Here is a 21,772-nt window from a genome sequence, read left to right on the forward strand (position 1 = left end):
GCAGGAATAATCACATCCTAACTTTTGAGTACTTTATAACTAAATCATATCTATTTGATATCTACTGTTTTACACAAGATTTAATATCTCAAATTATTGAAAGTAATGTGGAATAACGAGGCTGGTATCTGAAACTAGGTGTTCCAATCACGGAATAAGAATTGAGCTCTGCTTTCACTTTGCACATTTTAAATTCACTTTTGCATTGGATATTCTCAGTGGAGTTTAGGAGACGTTCACCATGAGTGATCAGGAGATGGAAGAGTAGGGTCTTGACTTGGTTTTATAAAAGTCACTGTGTGACAAGGGGACAGCTTAGTCTCCTCATCATCATTAGGGTCTTTGGGTACCAAACCATGTGAGGCAGCAGAGCAGAATCTAGTTTCCATAAAAAATCTCCTGGACATTGCAGCCCCTATGACATAGACTTAATATTCTGTAACTAGAGATGTGGACTGTTGGATGTGAAAGGCAAGTGTTATCTTTAAACAAAATATAATGGGTTAAGTGTCATGTATTGGTTAACTAGTAAAAAACTCCACGTACTACCGCAACATTTCATTTTAATTATTGTGTTCTCTGATTGAGAATTGTGGAAGCAGGGAATGTTGCATGTCTCGTGCCCATTAAGTCTTGTTTCTGTTTGTAAGGGTTTAATCACATAACTTTGAAGATCAGTGTGTTTTCTTTCTAGAAGCACCAAAAACATACATTGAAAAGGATTAACCTTTTTTGTGTATTGCTTCAGGTAGAAAAAAATAGCTTTATCCTGATTGCATTTCAAATCTGTAGGACACATAATGCTTTCCCGTTTAAATTGCTATTCTTTTGCCCAAGACCATAGTGACTTGGTAGTCGATAAATAGACCTTTAAAACACAACCCTTGTTATATTCAGAGAGCCAGAGGTTGCCACATGATAGCAACTTAAATCAAGACAATTTCAAGTCACCGATGAGATGTAGAATGCTGGCATTATTCCTGTTTCTTGTTTGTTAGCAATAGCTTGACTGAGTATTGAGACTGAACCTAAAATGCTGCCATCAGCACCAACTACCCTTTAGATTAGCGCACATCTCCTATTCCCTGGCACATAGTTAGACCAGCTTAATGTCAGAGCATAAAAAAGATACTTGTTAAATAATTTCCCAAAGCTCCTTCTCAATCTTTAATTTGTTTTTTTTTTTTCCTCTCCTGCTCCAACCCGTCCCCCCCCCTCCTTTTTTTTCTCTGTGCCGAAGGGTACACCATTAAGTCGGGCTGATTTAAGGGCTGTCAACATCAACCTCTGCGACATGTGCGTTATCCTGTCAGCCAATCAGAATAATATTGATGATGCTTCGCTGCAGGACAAGGAATGCATCTTGGCGTCACTCAACATCAAATCTATGCAGTTTGATGACAGCATTGGGGTCTTGCAGGCTAATTCCCAAGGTAAGGACTGCCCTATAATACTTTTCTGCAGTGCCTACAGGGGACAGGACCTGGCAGGAAGAATATCCCTCACTCAGTAATTCAAAGAGCCCTACATCAGCTTGCTTGACAGTTAAACCTGCTGATTGGTATGATGGCTTTTAAAGGGACAGTCATGTAGTTTCTCTGCTACATCACGAAACACATATTGCAGAGGAAAAATGAATGAACACGAAACTGGCATTTTTTCTCATTTTAAAATTTTACTAAAAATATATATATAAAATCACTGCTTTCTCACCTTGCCCTGCTCTGTGGTTTTCTTACCAGGGCAGTTGCCATTTCATAGCCAAAGCTAACTCACACTCACTTCAGAGTAACTGAAGCTTCTGTCTAACAAGGTTTCTTTTTTATGTAAAGCACATTGCAACCACAGAAAAAAAGAGCTGAGTAATACAAGACAAAAGGTAAAATAAAAAGAGCAAGAATTTTAAATTATCTTTACAGTTTCTGTACTTTCTTGATCAAAAAAGCCACTTAGAATTAACTCAAAGGTGATTTCTTCCCATGGATTGACATGTACTCATCCCATTTAACCACACTAGACAAAATCCTTCAGTCCTTGCTGAGAGTGGGAAACTGATTCATAAGTACCTAAAGGCTATTTTACACCAACTGTGCCTGTGCAAAACAGCTGCAAAACAGTCATAAGCACCCTGGCAAAGACCATCAGTGTTAAAACAATCATCTTTCTATCCCCAAAAGGTCTTGCAGCTTACACACAGCTGAAGTTCTACCTTTGATAAGCCTATTAAGTGCTGCAGTAAATATTCCCTCTGGATCTAGCCCTGCTATGAATGTAGGTGTAGAAAGGATACTGCTTTGGTCTGTAATTTCCCCATGAGCCCGACCTAGAGATAGTTTTCCCTCAAGGAAAACTAGGACTGTGAGAACTAAGATTAAATTCAATTTTTCCTCTTTACACTCTAATCAGAAAACGGGAATTGTGAGCCAAAAATCGGAGACAGTAGTGTAACTTTTTGAATATGGAAACTTCTTAAACATGGAAAATTCTTCCTTAGCCTCAGCAATAAAACAGTGGAATTTAATACTGAAATTAAATCATACCAGGAATCGAAAAGTTTGACATTTTTCAACGTCTTGCTGGATAGTTCTTTAGATAACAAGTAGATTTAGAGGGGAAGAGGAAGGATCCCATGAGTGCTTTTCAATCCCATGAGTGCTTGAAGTTTCAAATCTATGGCCTGCAAACAGTACAACCCCAAGTATTTTAACGTTCTTCCGTTAAATAATTGTGACACTGACTTGCTCACACTATGATAACCTATTGTCATGATTAGGAAACTCATTGCAGAAGTGGAAGACAGGCATGGAGTTTCCTTGTTTTGCTGATTTAGACCTGGGATTTTGGATCTCGAAACCAAATGTGTACTTTCATTACCAGGCTATTGGCTATTATTTGGCCTGTCTCTCAGTCTGCTATCACGCATGAAATTAAAATCATCAAGAAATAGAGTATTTCTCTCACTCCTTTCCTCCCTTCCGTCCTGTTCTGGAGCATGGGCAGTCGGAGAAAATTTCCTTCTTCTGCCTTTGCTCAGAGGTTAGCAATATTTCCAACACTTGGCTGTTGTGTTTTACCTCTGGGAGTACCCTGGATCTTAGACCATCCCTGAATGAGAGTGGTAAAACTTAGCAGTATAACAATGTTGTGCACCATATGAACACCTGTCATCTTTTACTCTCCATCCCTGGACGTATTAAAGACCTGACTGGATAAAGCCCTGAAGAACCTGGTCTGACCTCATAGCTAACACTGCTTTGAGCAGAAGGTCAGACTAGAGATCCTGTGATGTCCCTTCCAGCCTGAATTGTTCTCGATTCTATAATATCGAGGTTGCTGCTACAGCATAGCCTCTATAGATCAGGAAGTGTAGACTAGGGCCATGTTCCAAATACCTTTGGCCCTCTACAGTGTTGCCGACGCAGAGAAGCAGATGCACAATAGTTAGCAAATACTTAGAAATTGTGGACATTTCCTCAGGTAAATATCAGTCAGCATGTGAAAAAACAAAAAAGAAAAAAAAGGACTTTCTGTAGCTTTTCTGGGAAAACAGAGCGGGAAAACAGAGTATAACATAAGGCAGGTAACGAGTAGCCTATTTTATTTATTTTATTTGGGAGCACTGACTAGGGAAGGGTTGCTTGAAAACCAATTGCTTCAGAATAATTATCTTCCCAGTAAATTCTCTGTTTATGGTATTCACAGCTCCTGAATCAGTTGCATTCCTTTCAGTACAGTGAATTTTCTTGAAAGACCTTGAATACAATGGTTAGACTGTCAGAAGCAATTAGATCAGCAGATAGCACAAACTTTTCTGGAAATTATATCCAATGTGATATTTTTGTCTATGAAATGAAGCTTTAATATATGATGGACACAACTATCATGACAATTATATAAAACCAGGTGATTCAGCTTTTGGTGGTCAACAAGCAGCATACTAGAACCACTTCAGAGCTCCTTACTGGCAATTAAGTACCTTTATTTACAGAGCGAGTTGATATTTTACTTTTGCTTAAACATTTGTGTATTATTTAACATACTTATTTATCCTTAACACATTATCTGGTACAAACTTTAATTATTGACAATCTGTATTTTTCTAGATATGAGTGTGTGATTTTCGGTTATGACATTCCTCACCCACACTGTCCTTTGAAAGAGTGGTCTATGCTGTTCTTTTCTGTGGCTCCTGTTACTGATCGTAGGAAGCATGTTAGAAAATGTGTGCATGTGTAAGAATGTCAGGTGACCTGTGACAGGGTGTTGAAAAGAACAGAAACAAACCAAAATATGTGAGCAGCCTGAGAAACATATGGGCTAAGCTAAGAGATTTTTGGTGAGAGAATTAACAGTCTTACTTTTGCTATTCTAATAAGCTAATACGATTGTGTAGTCACTAAGCAGTGGAATCTCATATGAAAACTTGATATATAATTTATGTTTATGCCTCTGAAAAAGACAAAAATTTCAGTCATTTAATTGATGGGTTATTGAATTCGCAAGGATCTTTCCAGTTTTTATGTCTGATTATTTCATTCCAGTATCAGGCAAAAAAGGAGACCAGTACCAGAAATGCACCATAAAAAGCAGAATGCAAATTTATTTAACCATCAGATAGGCCATAATCATTGGCCAATGCTGAAGTACAGGGATATAGCTGTAACTCCTTTGTTTTAAGCTGGTAGCAGAAAAAGAACTTATAAATTTGGGGCTTTCATTCCCTTTCTCCAGAGGCTCACCTTCATCGCCTACCTCAGCATCAGTCACCTCCAGTCCTAGGCATATAAACATTCATCGTTAGCCAACCTTCTGTATCCATCCAAACATGCCCTATCCATCCAAAGATACAAATATGTATCTTTCCAACCAGATACATAGGATTGCACCAAGAGCTGAACCCAGATATAATATGAGAGGAAAGGCCTTGTAGAAGTAACAGGAGGGTGGACATACAACAGCAAGGCTTCCTGACAGAGAAAGGCGTGTAACAGGGCCACCAATTCCCAATGGATTAAGTTAACTGCTGAAACAAACTCTACTGAATTAGTCTGTTTTATATTCACAAAGCATTTTCTCATTACTAGTTCAAGGTGAACGTAATACATACAGACCTGTTCTCATGCCGAAAAAAAAGACTTGCCTGGTGTCTCTGTATAGTGTTAAAATGAAAAAAAAAAAAAAAAAGCAAATGAAAACATTTTTAAAAGTTTTAATTTTTTTCCCGCATAAATTAACCAAAGTTTGGCTAGAAAATCTCAGGCTTTTAGACTGGATACCATTACTTATCTGGACCTTCTATAAGGTGTGCAACCACACTTTCATCCTCTGGTGTGCCTGCCTTGAGTCCTAACTAATCCTGTCAGAATTACATTTTAACCAACCAGAATGCTCTTCCTTGACCTCCTCAAGAAGAAAAAAATAGATCCCAGTTCCAAGGCACAGAAAAAAATTATTCTGGACCCAGAATGATGTACTTTCAGTGGACTAGGTTGTCAAATCTATGTTTATCATCAGCTGTCTAGCAACATACGACCAAACGTGACTACACAGAACTGTGAATGGAAACAAGGTACCTTCATTAAAAGGAAAAGGTTACTAACCATTCTGGAAGGATTTGCTAGTCTTCTTTCTGTAAAATGTGTAATTCTACTCAAAAAGAATGAGAAACTCTTTTGAATTGGACCTGTGTTGTTGAAAGCTCTCATTTTGAAAGCATTCTCATGGCTGGCTGCATTGAACATTTCAAAGCCGACTGGGCAACTCCTTAGGCTCACTAGAGGTTAGGGGTGCAGACTCTGGTGTCCTGAAAATGAGATTTTGGAAATCATCAGGGCAGTTTGTTGCCTTTGGGAGACCTAGATTCCAAGGACAGAAAGGCCAAAGTGTATCCCACTGAAGCTGTGGCAAGCTATCACTTTCATTAAGATATCTCAGCTTCTGAGATGCAAAATGCTGTAAAGTAGGAGCTTGGCTCACCTCTTCATACAATGTCTATAAACTCAGTCAGATGTCTTATAAGTGACTGTGAAAGTCCTGTGTTTATCTTACAGTTCCTCTTACAGTTTTTGACTGATGTCTTCCTAGAAAGGTTTGTAGAGGATGTTTGTGGTAGAGAAAAAAGGTCATCCTTGGGTACGGGAAATTTGTTTTTCTTGTCCCTTGATCCTTCCTGATTCTTATTCTGTTCCCTCAAATACAAAGTGAGATTATTTTATCAAGAAGTATTTTGGAGAGAAGACAAAAGAATATTAGATCTATGTTAAGCATGTGTGCTCCCTAGCCATAACGTTTTTCCAAAGCACACAGGAAGGTTGAGTCTGGGATTGGCTCTGCCTTGGCAGTTTTGTTGGGAGAACTCCAGTAATTCTCCTTTTTTTCATTCTGTTGACCTTTCCACCCTTTCTTTTTCAAGTAGCATCTATTGACAGTTCCCATTTCATTTTTTGTGTTTCTTGTATCTTTTTTTCAGAGTCTCACACTGTGGGAATTTTACTTGTTTCACCCACCAGATGAACAGGGCCCAACACAAAATATTTTTCTTCAGTTGTAACTAAAACTGCTGTAGGGCTTTCTTCTCAAAAACCAGAAAGACAATTATACTTAACTGTTTAGAGGTTTATAATACTGTATACCAGAGTAGCCTCTGGGTAGTAACTTTAGATATCCAACTCAATAATTTTCTTTTATCAGATAGTGATTTAGATCTTATTTTGACTTTTATATAATAAAAACAGTATGTTTTATTTAAAAATATTGCCTAAACAATAAAGGAAAGCAATCTCATGGCTCCAAGCAGGTCCAAACTACAAAAAGGGGAGGCTGTATAGTAACTTTTTTTCTGTGGACATTACAAGACAGACTGCAGTACAGCAGGGTAGATGCATTTCATCATAGTAACAATTTCAGCAGCTTTCTGAATTATTTCAACTTACGAGAATTTCCCCTAGGAATACTATTTCAACACAAGAGACCTTTTTAGGGCCTTCATTTCAGTTCTTTCAGTAGATCCTCCAACAAGAAAGAATACAGAGAAAAAAAATAAAGTGTGGGTGATCTCCTGGGTAATACATCTCATACATCGTGGCAGGATTCTTCTGGGAAAAATCCTATAAAATCAGGTAAACACACTCAGAATTTTACACACTGACTTTCAAGTATAACCAGTTACAGAAACTAAAATAACATTGTAGAAGTTCAGTTTCATTTGCTCCAATTCCTTTAAAAATCACTTGTGGCTTCATCATAATTTTTTTGTGGGAGCTGGCTTAAACTTTGATTGAAAGGACAAAAAGTTAGCCACTTTCATTAGATTTCACAGTCTGTTGATTATTTCTTAAATTGCTGTAATTTTTGATGGATTTACAATTAATCTCAAGATCTGCTGCAAGAAATTTCCTATTAAAACAAATTTGAGATGTATATTCCATTGTGTTTGCAGGTAATATGTTCTTTTTGACCTCCACCGATCAATAATTCTCGATTGTTTTATCTCTGAAATGTTAGCAAAAGAGAGAGAGCAACAATACTGTTATCAGAATTGGAAATAACAGAAAATTCTTAAACAAGGGGACAGGATACATACTGTCTGAAATGCTTGTTTAGCAAAAGTTTTGTGTCACTTTCAGAGATAAATGTGTTGTAATGCTGTTAAGGATGTTGTTATAAGTTTGAAAAAATAATTTTATTCCCAAAGGAAGGGTTTTTAGTGAATGTTGAATTTTACTTCTCTTATTTTATAAGATAAAGTTTTAAAGTGAAGAGATTTCAGAATACGGGGTTTGATAACCATACCTTCAATTACTTTTTAGGCTATTATGGAAATCAATATTCTGTGGCAACACCAGCACTGCTTGCTATGTTTAATTTGTTATATTAAATGAAAACGTAGAAATAAAGAGCTTTACTTTCAAATACAGAAAATCAAACTCCACTTATGCTAGCTAAATAATTCAAGAGTTTAAGGAGTTAACCTCCTTAGGAAATCATATAAGTAAAGGTAGAATATTAAATGTAGATGTAATATTAAAAAAAATAGTACTGGCAAAAAGTGAAAGATTTGGGGTAATTTTCAGAGTGAGCTATGGAACTAACTTTAATCTTTTCAACAATTAGATTCCTGTCTGTCTTTGGAAATCAATGTACTTTAGGCTGCAGAATGCTTGTTATACTTAAAGATAGCACATGATTTCCTGAACCACATAGGTGTTTTGAAAAATTTTCTCCTAGCCAGTATCAATCCTACCAGTCAAATTGACAAAAATGGCAAGTATTTTGCATTGACATCAGGCATAGTTTAGGTGTTACACCTGATTAAGGATGTTTTTAGGCTGTGTGTTTCTAAATGCCCCCTGTATTTTTGCTTCAGTTGTAAACAACAGAAATAATAATCCAAATAACATTTTCTACTTGGTTGGTTGATTATTGTTTAACTGAATTTTGAAATCTTTGTTGTAGTTTAGTTTCATCATTACTTTTCAAAACAAAGGCTGATCATCTTAAGTAATAAAGTTAATTAAAAAATGAGATAAGAGTATCCTAAGTTCCCAGCACATGTCCCACATCACCATTTACTCACAAAAAATACAGTTTCTGAAGATTAGGTCACTGTGATAAATAACTCAGTATTACCTTTTTGCAACATGCACAGAATTTCTTATACTGCTGAACTAGATGGATTAGCCGATAGCTGTTATTTATTTTATAGTAGCGCACTGGAGCTCTAGATGGGATTAAGAGCTCATTGTCATAGTTCTGATATATACAAGAATAAAATATGGCCTTTGCCCTGGCAAGTTTACAATCTGATGCCTTGCTTGTTCCAAAACTTAAGTTATGTTCTCAATGTTAAACAGGTTAATAAATCTCTCTGACTTCAGTGAAACTACCCACCTGTGTAAAGTTAGATTATGTGCAAGTCTTTGCAAGATTTAATAAACTTAAACAAACTAAAGACGCTAGGTGGGAGAGAGGCTGTCCCTTAAACTTTGTTTCCTGTGTAATAGAAGCGATCTATGTTAGGACCTCGCTAGGCTTCCAGCCTTCACAAGAAACCCTTGACAGGAAAGTTCACACCCACACCGTTTATATTTTCCTTGCAGCTTGACACTAACATTAGCTGCTAGAACTTACACATGCAGAGAACATTTTCCTGTCTATCTTGAAGCTTTCCTAGGAAGAGAGAGAAATTATTAAGAGAAGAGGTTTTTAAATTCTGTTGCTTGTAAAGATTTGTTGGGGAATGGCTGGAGAGACATGTTTCTTTGACACAATTTCCCTGTATTTGAGAAATACTGTAAGGTTCTAGCCTGAACACGTTCAAGCTTTCACAACAGTCCTTTCTCCTCTTCTTTCAAGATGCTTACTGCTTCAGCCAGAGAAAGATAAAATCGGGTAAAGGAGGTAGATAGTACAAGAGGTAGATAGTACATCAAAGCATGTGATTTCACACTTAAACTATATTTAACCATCCCAAGACTGTTATAAATTCATGGTGACGGTATTTTATTGTTATTTGCTGTTCAACATCTTGAAAGCAAACCCCCTATTATGAAGGTGTACTATTTTGTGCATTTCTGATGCCGAGGAATAAAAAAAACCCGCTCTTTTCATGAGCATTAATTATACACCAGGCAAGGAAGCAATTGCCTCTACGTTATGAAATATTAAATCAAAATGCTTCCTGTTCCCAGATGTCCTAGAGATAAATACAGCAGTATTTTGAAGCCCCACTTGGAGCTGTTTTGCCTGCAAATTTATAGTTTTGTCTCCATTTTCAGAAAACCCTGTTTTATGTGAAGTATAGCACTCTTGGTAGTTTTTAAGGAGCAAACTCCTCTGGAGTTGCCTATGTAGGCAACAACTCTTACGTAGATTGCACACAAGGGATCTGAAGTTGAAAGGCTCCTTTAAGATGACAAATGGGTTGAAAGTGTTATTGTCTTTGATTGCATGCCTTACATCATCTGTATGTAGGAATAAGAGAGCTATACTTTATCTTTAGCCATTTTATAAATATTTAAGTCCTTATAGTTGCCTAAAGATATTAAAGCATATTTTACAGTAGTTGGAATATAAATATTATATATAGCACAAGATACCGAAGTAGTTTAATGAATTCATAATTTTCTGTTCATTTTTATTGGAATGTGTTTTATGTTCCAAAACTTCCCTTTAAAGAATAAGAGACAATTCTGCTCACTGACAAGATGCAAGCCAACAGTGTATGTTACCAAGGTTGCTTTAAATGATCATATGGGACTTCAATTAGCAAGAAGAAAGGAAACAGGGGTATTAGAATGTACTACACCAATCTTTGTGTTTTAACTTTTAAAAAAGTCTCTTTGAAGAAACATTTTGGTTTTTAAGTCTTTAAGAAACTGTAAGGTGTTTTGCTTCTCTATGTTTTAAAAGTTCTTAATTGCAGAAGGAGATACATATCAAGATCCAATTAATTTCTTAAAATTTGAAGTTTAGTTTCTGAAATAACCAACATTAAATGTAAGGTCTGTATTTCACGGGTGCACAAATGTGTGTTGAGGTTATGATTGTGAATCTTTCACATTCCCATCATATAAAAAAAAAAATTCTTTTTAATATTTCACAGTTTCACTATTTCCCAGTAGGAGTCCATGCTGGGTAATGCTTGCTAATTACCCACAACAAAAGTAGACACACAATGCTGGTAAATTACCTGACCCTTTGCATTTTAATGAGGCAACAAGGATTTCATGAAGTGATGTTGTTTCAGTGGTTAATAGTGTCAGCAATGTTGTAATTGTAGGCTGAGGCACGTTAGCTGCACAACTACATGTAGGAAGGGTTTCTCTCGACAGGCCCTTTGGAGAATAAAATAGGGTATTATCATTAAGCCTATGTCATTTGCATGCTGCTAATCACTTACTTTATTATCTTGTGTATCCATTGTCTTTCTTTAATTGCACTTTAAATGAAAATTAAAAATAGTTCCAATGCCCACGGTACTTGTGATAGCATCTTGATGATGAAGATAACTTCAAGAAAATGGAACATATAGATAATATATTGCACGATTACAAGATACTTTGAAAGTTATATAGCGTAGCAGGCAGCCTCATGAGCATAATTCTGGTGTCTTTCTTTGCTTCAGTATCTATTGTTTGTTTAATACATGGTTATTTATATGCATAAAGGTGGTTTGTTATTTTGTTTTGGTTTTTTTTAAAGGACATACGTGAATTCAGAGATCAATCAAATCAAGTTTTTGCTTTAGTGTGGAAGAGATACAAAGCATCAATATCCAGCAGGTTTCACCAGTCTAATAGTGTTACAGGAGAAAGCTAGATTTTAGTTCTTTGTTCTTTCCGGTTAAATCCTCATCTGTGATATCCATTGTAGAACAGAATCTAACACCTGCTAGTGAGTTGCAGAACTTTGACAGCTGTAGGGTAAAACTTACAAATACTTGGTGTTCTTTTATCAACCTGTTGGTTTTTGACATGGTTAAATTTGAGGCGGCACAGACTTTCCATAGGAGGCAGTCTCTGAAAACTTGGTTATCAAGAACCTTCCAAACCTGCATCTGCAGGGTTGGATATGGGGGGCGGAAGTGAGGCACAACCTTCATTTCAGAAGTCAAGTCAATCATTTTTGCAGCTTTTCTTTTTATCAGCTGAACAAACCAAACCTGAAAAAGCAAATCTATGAATTTTGCAAATGATATGGTAGGAATTTATTTTTGAGGGTGTAAAGGTAAACTTTGTTCTTGACTAGTTATTGTGATTTATTTTTGTTCAACACACCCCAATAAGATTATGATTACTGGGAATTTTCATACTGACTTATTTGGATACAAGATTAAACTATATAAAATTTCTGTAGAGGCATAGGAATATCTGATGTTCTGCAAACTTCTCTTAGAGCTTTAAAGTAGATCCTGTGAAAGTGTAATTGAGATTGGACCTTTCATATTGATTTGAGGTTTCATTGCTTGTTTAAATTTTGCATTCAACTTTAAATATCAAATACTTTTAATATTGATTTTGCCACAAAGTCTTGGAAAAGGATTCCTTGAAGTATGACATTCATGGAGTTTTTAAACACAGATTTGAATTAGTCAGACACGTGGCATGTAAAGTAATGTTTCCATTCTCAACTCCTTTATTTTAGTGTCTCACACCTACAGTAATTTTACTAAAAACTAATGAAAATAGTAGGCTTTTTGTTTTTAAATTTCATTATTAGGTGTTGATAAGCCTAGAGTGAGACCTAAAATTTGTTAAAGGGAAGAAAGTCCTCATCTTTTCTCTTGTCAGATCGTAAAGACTAATTTGATAGCTGGCAATGCAAAAAGGACCTAGAGTGTTTCTTTCCAGGTGTTCATGAGAGGATGGACTGGGGATTGAAGATCTGTCTACTCACCCTTCCTCACCAGTGAAGAGAAGCAGGGAACAGCAGTGCCTTCTTGAGCTTTTCCTCCAAGATCAGTCCTCTCAACTAAATTTTCCATAGGACTTCCCTTATATGAGTCAAAGCAGCAGCTGTGCTTTGATAAGCAGTGGGAAGTTTGTCAGGAGAAAAAGGTGGTGAAGTGCTTATGCAAAGTATCTTGTGATGCACATTTCAAAACACTCTTCTTCCAAGAGACGGATGTGATTCCAGTTACTTGCTCAAGAAGTGCAATGTTACCTTTGTGTCTCCCAGGTTTCTTAGCATTTCAGATTTTTATTATTATTAACTATTCAATTAAATCTTCAGTTCTTGAGTGGCAATGTAAGCGCTTACATGTCTGGACATATCTTCCATTGTGAGACAGCTGTAGACTGAATTAGACAGACAAAGAGGGTGCTTCTTAAAATTTGGAATATATCTCTTTTTTTAAAATTTTATTTTATTGTAATCTGCTTTGTGGCGTCAAATGTAAACAGGCCTTAAAATTTATCTGCAGATTTGTATTTCAGATAGGTCCTGCCCAAACTACCTCACTAGCTACAGAAGTCCACATTGCATCTTTAATATTTATTCTTGAAATAAATATTCCAAGATATAAAATATTTGATATAAATATCAAATAACAAGAAATAGACTAAAGACTCTTAGAGATATGCAAAACCCCTAGCTGAAAGGATAGCTGTTTCCTCTGATATCAGTACTGATGAAATTCAAACAATTTTATTTTTTGTCAACCCATTTAATTCTCCAGTAAATAATAATAAATAGGAAAGTTAATGGGGTGTTTAAGTGTTTATAGAGATTATGCCATTTTTAAATTCAACAACAGTATTTAGATGCATGAATGACAGTAAGTAGTCAATATAATGGTGAAAACTGAAAAAAAACCCTGCCTGCTGGAAGTTTTCAGTATGACTGTACAGTGCACTGGATACCATCGCATATATTTTATGGTTGGCACCTAATTTGCACTACTTAAAGAATACCACTTTGTGTTTTATTGTTATCATTGTTTTTACCAGCTTGGGTGCTAGTGTGATGAGTTTTGGATCCCATATAAATAAAATAAATATGGAGCTGGTGTAGAGACACATCTGCTGGTACTTTAAATACAAAAAAGACATTTGAACTATGAGAGACAGGTAAAACCATTAAAGATTTTAGCAAAAGCTCTAATAAAGTAATATGAGTCATTCTATCATGATAATGAGTTGTTTTCCTTTTTAAGATTAATATTCACTGAGAGAAAAAACTGTGAGCCAAAATAGTGCAAATTTAGCAATTGAAAGTTCATTTTTTCTTAAGAGCAGCAGTACCTCACTATTTTTTTATACTTTTCCCTCTTTCTTGATACATTTAGACAAATTGTCTGTTATATACACTGGTGACTGTATGTTTTGCACATTTTTCCCCCTAGAGTGGCCATCAGAGGCATAAGTTGCTTTCTGGCTTCTTGATTCTGGATTCTGTACTGATTGAAGAAGTTCCCAAACTTTTACTGATTGGGTCCTACCAGTAGTATCACTGCTACTCTTCAGACAGTTGTTTCTACGTTAGATATTGTTATTAGCTAATATATTGATACTGATGCATCGTCCAAGAATACACGATCAGATTCCTCCTGATTCTGTAACAGTGCAATTGCTGTGTAGGTTTTTTTTCTTTTAATGTCAAACAAGAGGAGTAGAAAGAAAAGGAATCTTCATTGTCCATTTATTTCTAGTCAGAGTCAAGAGTAATCACAATAAATTAGCCGATTGTAGTATTTGTAGACTGAAATATATTGAAACTGAAAGAGAATGTAGTATGTGAATGTGACATATAGACACTGAGCTAATCAGAGCATAAGGCTGGTTTGATGTGTTAGCCATTCCTGTGAACTTCAGTATCAGAGGGTCAACTTTTCTTTTAATGGAGGTACTTACCTTCCTATTACTTTATCATGCATGACAGGGAGAGTTTTCATACTGGTCAGTAATACCAGTAATTCTGAAGTGTAACTAGTTGTGTTTTGGATATGTAGTATGAAACCCTAGGAGGGCGTTTCCTTGTTCCTGTTTCAAACTGAACATCGTATGTAATTTGCAAGGATTAGATTAAACAGAAGCAGGGATGTAGTAAACTACTTTTTTTTTTTTGATCAGGAGGGTTTTGTTTGAAGAAGTATACAAATACTCGTTAGGCAATTATCATTCCTCACAGTGGTAACTGCAGATGATTGCCAGTGATTTGTTATGCTTTCTATGGAAAAGTTAGTTGAGTTAGTGTTACATTGTCTGACATAGTTCAAAACAACTTGTTCCTCATTTTCACACACGATATCTACCAAGATGTCTTCAACAGACATGCCACTCTGAAGTTGTGTGTGTTACAGGTGTTATTTGAGTGAGAAAGAGCATGAGTGATATTTTTTCCCTTATTTATGGTGTTCAATTTGGAGTTCTAGTAAAAAAAATTGGCTTGCAGAGAACCTTTGTACTCATATACAGAAAGCATTAATTTCAGAAGAAAATTCACACATGAAAACAAAATCCATGTTCCTTTACTCTGAGCGTTTAATCAAGCCCTGAAATTCTTAAACTACAAATTACATCTTTGGGAATCACCTGCATACCGTCATTTGACTACATGATTGTATGACAACCTGTCCACTAAAAAGTTGTGAGAGGGTTTGGTGAAGTCTGGCAGGTTTGGGCGTGGGCACAGTATGCTGTCTAGTCAGTAGGCATTGCCAAGAGCTGCTTCTTTTGTAACGTGGAGTAAGATGGGAGAGAAGGTTTTGGATGCTTGTAAATAGATTAGACTGCAGAAAATGTGCAGGAGGCCTATGGAGCATACCTGCCAGATAAATTAGAGGTTGTCTTGATCTGAATCCAGCCTGTCTCAGAGCTCAGCTCTGGGAATCCCGTTCAGTTTTCTTTGATAAAATGAGGACTTAGCCTTCACGGTTATATCTTTGATTCCCAAGACAGCCTTGTATGGGGGGTTTTAGTTTTTATACAGCCTATAGAGTACTTAATGACATTTTGCCATGGGTTTACAGCTCAGTTCTAGCTTGAGTAATTTACAAGTCTGCTGACACTATTTAGCCCACACAGACCATGAAGTTGACCATAAGTCCAAGCTGATGGAAAAACAATATTGCTAAAATAGAGTGACAGATGCTGATTATCGCAAAATGTCTGTTTAAGCATTTTGTATGGATCCATTTCCTCACTGCAAACACCTGAAACCTTTACAGAAGTTACAAAGTAATTGTACTTAAAGACATGGAATCATCTGCTAAAGAAATTGTCAGAATACGTATTGCAAAAAATGACTGCTGTGGTTATTACTGTTGCTGCTCAGGGGAGCTATTCAGATGCCTCATTTATTGGAGCTTAACAGATTAAAAGTCCAAATTGAGTCTCATGATATAAACCTAATCAAATTCTAATCTGCATAATTTTCCCATAAGCAGCAGTGAGAAATTTGTTTAATTTATGTTTCAGTAGTTGCCAATCATGTGTTGAGCAACATTGTTTTTCTTTTTTATCAAAATAGTTTCATTGATTGCTTGATATGACATCTGGCTTTGCTTTTCCTTTTTCACTAAGGAAAAATTTACTTTATATGATATAAGGTAGGATATAATCACATAATGTAAAGTCTCGCCTAACATGTCAATATATAATTTTTAATAGTGAGCTTTCCATTTTATTTGTAGATATTGAATACCTGTCTCTCTGAACTAGGTAATATAGCTTAATTAATTTGGTAAGTTTAATTCAGCGTATTTATTTATTTTTGCCTGAGATCTAAATATGCAAGATTGATTAATGATTAAACTGAAAAGTGTTTGGCAGCATTTCATACCAAATTCTTTTAGCTGCAAACCTGTGTTACCCTTAGATGCTACCAACTTTATGCCCTAGAAGTATGTAGTGTAGAAAAGTATGAAATGGTAAATGGAGAGTAGGGACAATTAAAAAATAAAGTTTGTAACATAAGTGGCTAAAACCCACAAGAATCATAATATCTGATGTTATTATGAATATAAGTGTTTTCCATAATAAATGCTGAATTAACAGATGTTACTATTTATTCTATCTCTTTCCAGGTATTTGTGTAGTTCTAGTGATTCTTTCTGAACAAAATAGAAAAGGCAAAGAAAAGATAATCTGTGAGACGTAGCTGCTCTCTAGCACCTGGACAGCAGTATTACGAGTAGGTGCTACACCTAGGGGTGCAGTCCACCCAAAAGAATGAATAGTGACTCGCCATCAAGAGGTAGATTTCCACTAGAAGAACAATGTGAGAGGATAAATTCTTTCTCAACAGGAGGTGGCTTTAGAAAAGCATGTTCATGACAACAAAGAAAGGAGGGAATACATAGATAGAAAACCAAATACGATGTTAGAGTTACAAAACAAGAATTTAACAAATCCAAAACACATGGTACATTGAAAGGAGTTAAAATAGTATCTGATCATTTTGCAAAACCATAGCTTAAAATTAATGTGAACTCATCCCCAGCAATAAGGTTAAGTGTGAAGTAGGTTGGAAACCGTTGTTCTCTGCATTCTAGAAGTCCTTTGTATTTTACTATTTGTTGTCCTAGGATTTTTCAATTAGAGAATTACCCAATCATTCCTCTGTTTCTGGAGATGGCTTAGAGAGCAGGTGCTTAAAGACAGCTACAAGAGGGCGATATCAGGCAATAAGGTCCTGACAGCCTGTCTGTTCTTGTTGCACAATGGATTACCTGCACAGTGTTTTCAGTTTAATATTTTATTTCCCTTCCTGATAGCCTAAAAGCCCCAAGTAATTATCCTGGTTTGCTTGGCTGTTACCATTATGCCTGTCTTCATGGCCCTCATAGGTTTCTGTGATTTACTCTGCTCTGTGCCATACAGTGCTTTAAAAAATAAGAAATTATTTTCTTATGTTTTACACTTTTGAAATTGTTTGCTTATGCACTAGAGGCTGAATAAGAAGTCACTTATGTACTCCTGGAGTACCTTCTATGTTCCCAAGACATATGTATAAAAGAAGACGGCTGCATTGCATAACAGGAGTGCTAGTTCAACCTTGGCTCTATTGGCTGAAAAAAGAAACCCAAGTAGGATATGTCAGGCCAATGAAATTAGTAACCTAGCCAGAAACTTGCTTAGAGCTTTACAAAACTGCTATAGCTCTGGAAAAATAAGGATGGAGACCAAAAAGAGAGGAAATTTAGTTTTAATTTTCCTTTACCAAATATAAAAATAAAGTCAGTAAAGTTGTGCTTGATTCCACTGAGAGTGAGAAGTTCTCCTCAGACTAATACTGGCCAGGAATATTTACTGTACAGAGAAATACAGTTTCCATTCTAGCAGACATGAGGGAAGTGCTATGGCCAGAAACTATGTATTATCCTAAAGAAAGCAAAGCAGCAAGGAGAAGACATCAAGGCTGTGCTCTGCAAACCATTAATAAAGAAAGCTCATTTGTTTTGGTAACTTTGGGTTGTGTAAGCTCGTGGTGAACCTCAGTCGAGCCATAGTTTGGGTAATTACCAGATGAGATTTTGCGAAAAAACAAACAAACAAACCAAAACCAAAAAATCCCAAACCACAAAATAGACAGTTTCAGATAGACTTATAATGTAATTTTGTCTGTGTTTGATAGTGAAACTCAAAATGATGCTTAAATTGGCAAAAAACCTGTATAAGTACCTCTGAATAAAACCCTCTAAGTTATACATGATTCTACACTATGCTTAAAATACAGTGCTATTTCTAACATATTATGATGTTCACAACTGAAAAGGGAAGCAACATGGTATCATTCAATGCTAGACCTCAGGATGATGAAACTGTATTCCTTTATTCCTTCTCTTGATCTTTTTTTTTTTTTTTTTACGGCTTAATCCTGCTGCACAAAAAACAGCAGACCTACAAATTCTTTACACTTCCAGCACGGGAGACCAGTAACCCACCCAGGAACAGTTCTCGACATTTTGGGGAGCAGAAACTAACACTGATCCCCCTGCCCTGTGCTTTCATTAGAGCTTTGATTAGATGGCACTACAGGTTTCTGTAACCCACCAGCATAGGAACGAACAGATGTTAGAGAAGAGCACTTCCTCGGGAGGAAGGTGGCAGCTTGTTCTCTGTAGCAGAGTCTCTGAGTGTTCAGTGCTCCAGGGGCTGTTCCAGTCCCAAAACATTGCAGGGATGTCACAATTGAGAAAGTGATCCTTTTTCACCCTCCACTCTGTAAATTTGTCTTGGCCTATCTGTGTTTGGGCCCAGAGTACCTCTGAAGATGCTACAGTTTCTGAGAGAGCTGGGAGTTTACGCAGTCATATCTCCTCTCCTTTTCCAGAGCTTTAGAGATAATCTAAAGAGAGAGATTATTAGATCTTCAGGCACAAATCACAGTAGAAGTCAGAACTGAAACCAGAATTTAGGATTTCCAGGCCAAACTGCAACTCTCTGTCTCAGACCACATGGGACATTGAAGCTAGAATTGTTTCTAAATTGAATGGCTGTAACAGATACCCATGAATGTCATCAGCTCTTTAGCTGCATGACTGCTGTTGAACTTTCCAGGTATACCCAAGTGGCTGTCCTTTGGAGAATAACAGGTATAGTCTATCATTCAATTGAATTCACTGGAATATTAATGGACATTGTCAGCAAACAGCAGCAAAGGGAGATAGCTGTGAGGTCCTTTTGTAAGGGAATTATTTATTTTTGGCTGGCTCTGCTTAATGAAAATCCTTGTCCCCTATACCTAAATGATAATTTGTCGGAGGGAGGCTGTTTGGCAGTCCACCGCCTGTGTGTTATTCATATAAACTCAAAATATGATTGTTTCTTCATGCGTCTTAGATGAGGCAGGACTAGTTAATAGTATATATGCTTTTAAAATTGTATTTTTTGAGGACTTCAGTGCATATGTTACCCGTGGCACCTTCCATAGAATAGCATTATTTAAAGGGCACTATCAATTTACATAGCCCTTTAATGACAAGGCCACAATGTTTAGGTCTTCCAAGTGGATTTTCAGTTTGGGAAACTGCATTCTGCCTGTAGGTTAGTAAAACATACATCTTTGAAAGGGAAGGGAGGCAAAGAGGAAAAGGGCAGGGGGAAAGGGGAAAAGGATCATAAAGGATCCATTATGGTCCTTTAGAATGGAAGATATGTTATAAATGTAACACAAAAATCTGGTTTGATGATATGCTTGTTTGGGTCTCAGTGAAGTCAGTGGAACAGAAGCAGTGCAGATCCAAGAGCCATATTTATTCCTACATTAAAACCATTAAGCCAGTAAACCATTACTGGCCCCTCAGCAGACTAAAAGGATATATTTACTGCTATGTAGAGCAATCCTTCCTGCATTTCACAGGACATTACTCACTCAAGTCAACTGCACAGGAACAAAACCCAGTGGTTTATGGCCAGCACAATCAGCAGATCACTTGGCCATCAGGACAGTTGCTCCAAACAACACGTATGGAGAGCAAACTATGATTATTGATAGTGCCTTCAGTGGGCAGAAGTCCACTGTTAATCCATGCCAGCGTCCCTTAATTTTGAACTTCATCACAGTGCCACTGTGGGTCCCAGAATACATGCATGTTACTGCTGAGCCACAGTTAGTACCCCCTTGAGTTCCTGAGAGGACCATGGATCAGCCTGGCTCAGGAGGCACAGTTCTCACAGAAGCCCAGTACTGCTCGTTGCTTTGTAGGTGCTGTTTCATAAGAGACAAGAAAGGCTTATAGCCAATTGGCCCCACTGAGCTCTGAGCTGGGCAGCACATGGATCCCCAGCAACTTTTGAAAAAAAGTACTTTTCATCTTGTGGGAAGGAAATTTCCCCAAGGTTTCTCCATCCACAAAGATGAGAACACCTTATAGAGGTAGGGTGTTGTCTCTAATGCAATTGTTTGGTTGTTTCACCAACCCAAGAAGTAGTATATCAGAGGGAGCTGGGAAATACTTCTTTGCACAGAATCAAGACACTGAACCAGAGAACACTTTCTGCAGAGAACTGTGTGAGGCTCAAACTCCTTCAGAGCAGGTAGCTGAGTTAGGGCACAGGAGTCTCTGCCTTTCAAAGAAGAGGGAGGGGAAGGAAGGGAAGCACTGACTCCTGACTGGCAGTCCTCACAGATTTTGAGCATGTCAGCAGCGCAGAGCCTGTGTTCGTCTCAGAGGAATGTTGTATTTAATCCACTGTTTGGCAGCATCTTCTTTTGGAGAGGGACAGGGGCTTGCTACCTCCTGTTGAAGTCCAAGCCGTTTCCTCAGTTTGGTGGTGTGGTGGTTATTACTAGAGCCAGTGGTGGTGGGTTGACCCTGACTGGCAGCTAAGCCCCTACCCAGTCCCTGGCTCATTTCCCCACAGTGGGATGGGGGAGAAAAACAGAAGGGCAAAGAGAGAAAAAAACCTCATGGGTTGAGATAAAGACAGTTTAATAAGTGAAGATAAAGAAAAAACCAAACAAACTAAAAAACAAAAGAACCCCAAAAAACAAGTGAAGCAAGGACAGTCAGCAGTTTCGTTTCAGACGTGGTGGCTGTAGGAACTGATATGATTGTGCTGCACCTTACCTCCTACTTGTTGGCAAAGACAATTCCCTTCTTCAGAAGCCCCCCACTATCACTGTATTTCCTTACACAGGGACTACTCAAGCTTGTGCAGGCCGTGTGAATTTTACCGTAGAGATTGATCCTGTTTAACAGGCAGTTCTAGCCACAGCTCCCTCAGTTGTTTGTTGAACAAGGAGACACTGTGGTTTATAAGATCACAACTATCACCAGCCCTGTTTTACGATTTTGATGAGCACTAATGGAACAAGGTTTGGGGACTGAAGGAGAAAATGGAATATGAAAAGGAAAATGAAAAGGGGATGTGAGGAAAGCATGTCATTTCTAAATGAATGCTCTGTGCAGAGGAATTGAATCTTTTCACAGCTGAAAATGGATCTTAAATCTGATGCCTTAGCTTGTTTCAGCTTCTGTAATGAAATAGAGTTTTCCTAATACCCTGTGACCTGAATTTTTCCCTGCTTTATGGGTGCTATTCCTTGACGTACAAACCTGTATTTTCTCAAGTCAGCATTTGATGATGGATGTCAAAATACAGGTCATGTATTATGCATATAGCATTACCGATTTAAGGTGTTTACTTGTCAAGCTGAAGAAATTCAGAAATGTCACATTCACTGAATCTGCACAGCTGTCACTTGTAGTTTTTCATGCCTTTAAATGAAAGTTCTGATAAAGCAGGTTAGTTTTCCTGCACTTTTTTTTTTTACTTTCTGTCTTGTGGAGGAAAAAAATAGAGAGCCTATGTATAGAATTTACGTT

The 21,772-nt window shown here is 37.1% G+C and overlaps 1 protein-coding gene across 1 annotated transcript in view; it reads left to right on the forward strand.

Annotated features, from left to right (window-relative positions):
• LOC104490944 (calcium-activated potassium channel subunit alpha-1) overlaps positions 1-21,772 on the forward strand; it is a gene marked incomplete at its 5' end in the record, with an annotated part of 129,780 nt that overhangs the window by 79,003 nt on the left and 29,005 nt on the right. The window contains one exon of the mRNA XM_010133295.1: positions 1,241-1,433. Within this exon, the coding sequence (XP_010131597.1) occupies positions 1,241-1,433 (193 nt within the window). The remainder of the gene's footprint in view (positions 1-1,240; positions 1,434-21,772) is intronic.

Source organism: Buceros rhinoceros, unplaced genomic scaffold (assembly GCF_000710305.1).
Source record: "Buceros rhinoceros silvestris isolate BGI_N320 unplaced genomic scaffold, ASM71030v1 scaffold7643, whole genome shotgun sequence".
Lineage (NCBI taxonomy): Eukaryota > Metazoa > Chordata > Aves > Bucerotiformes > Bucerotidae > Buceros > Buceros rhinoceros.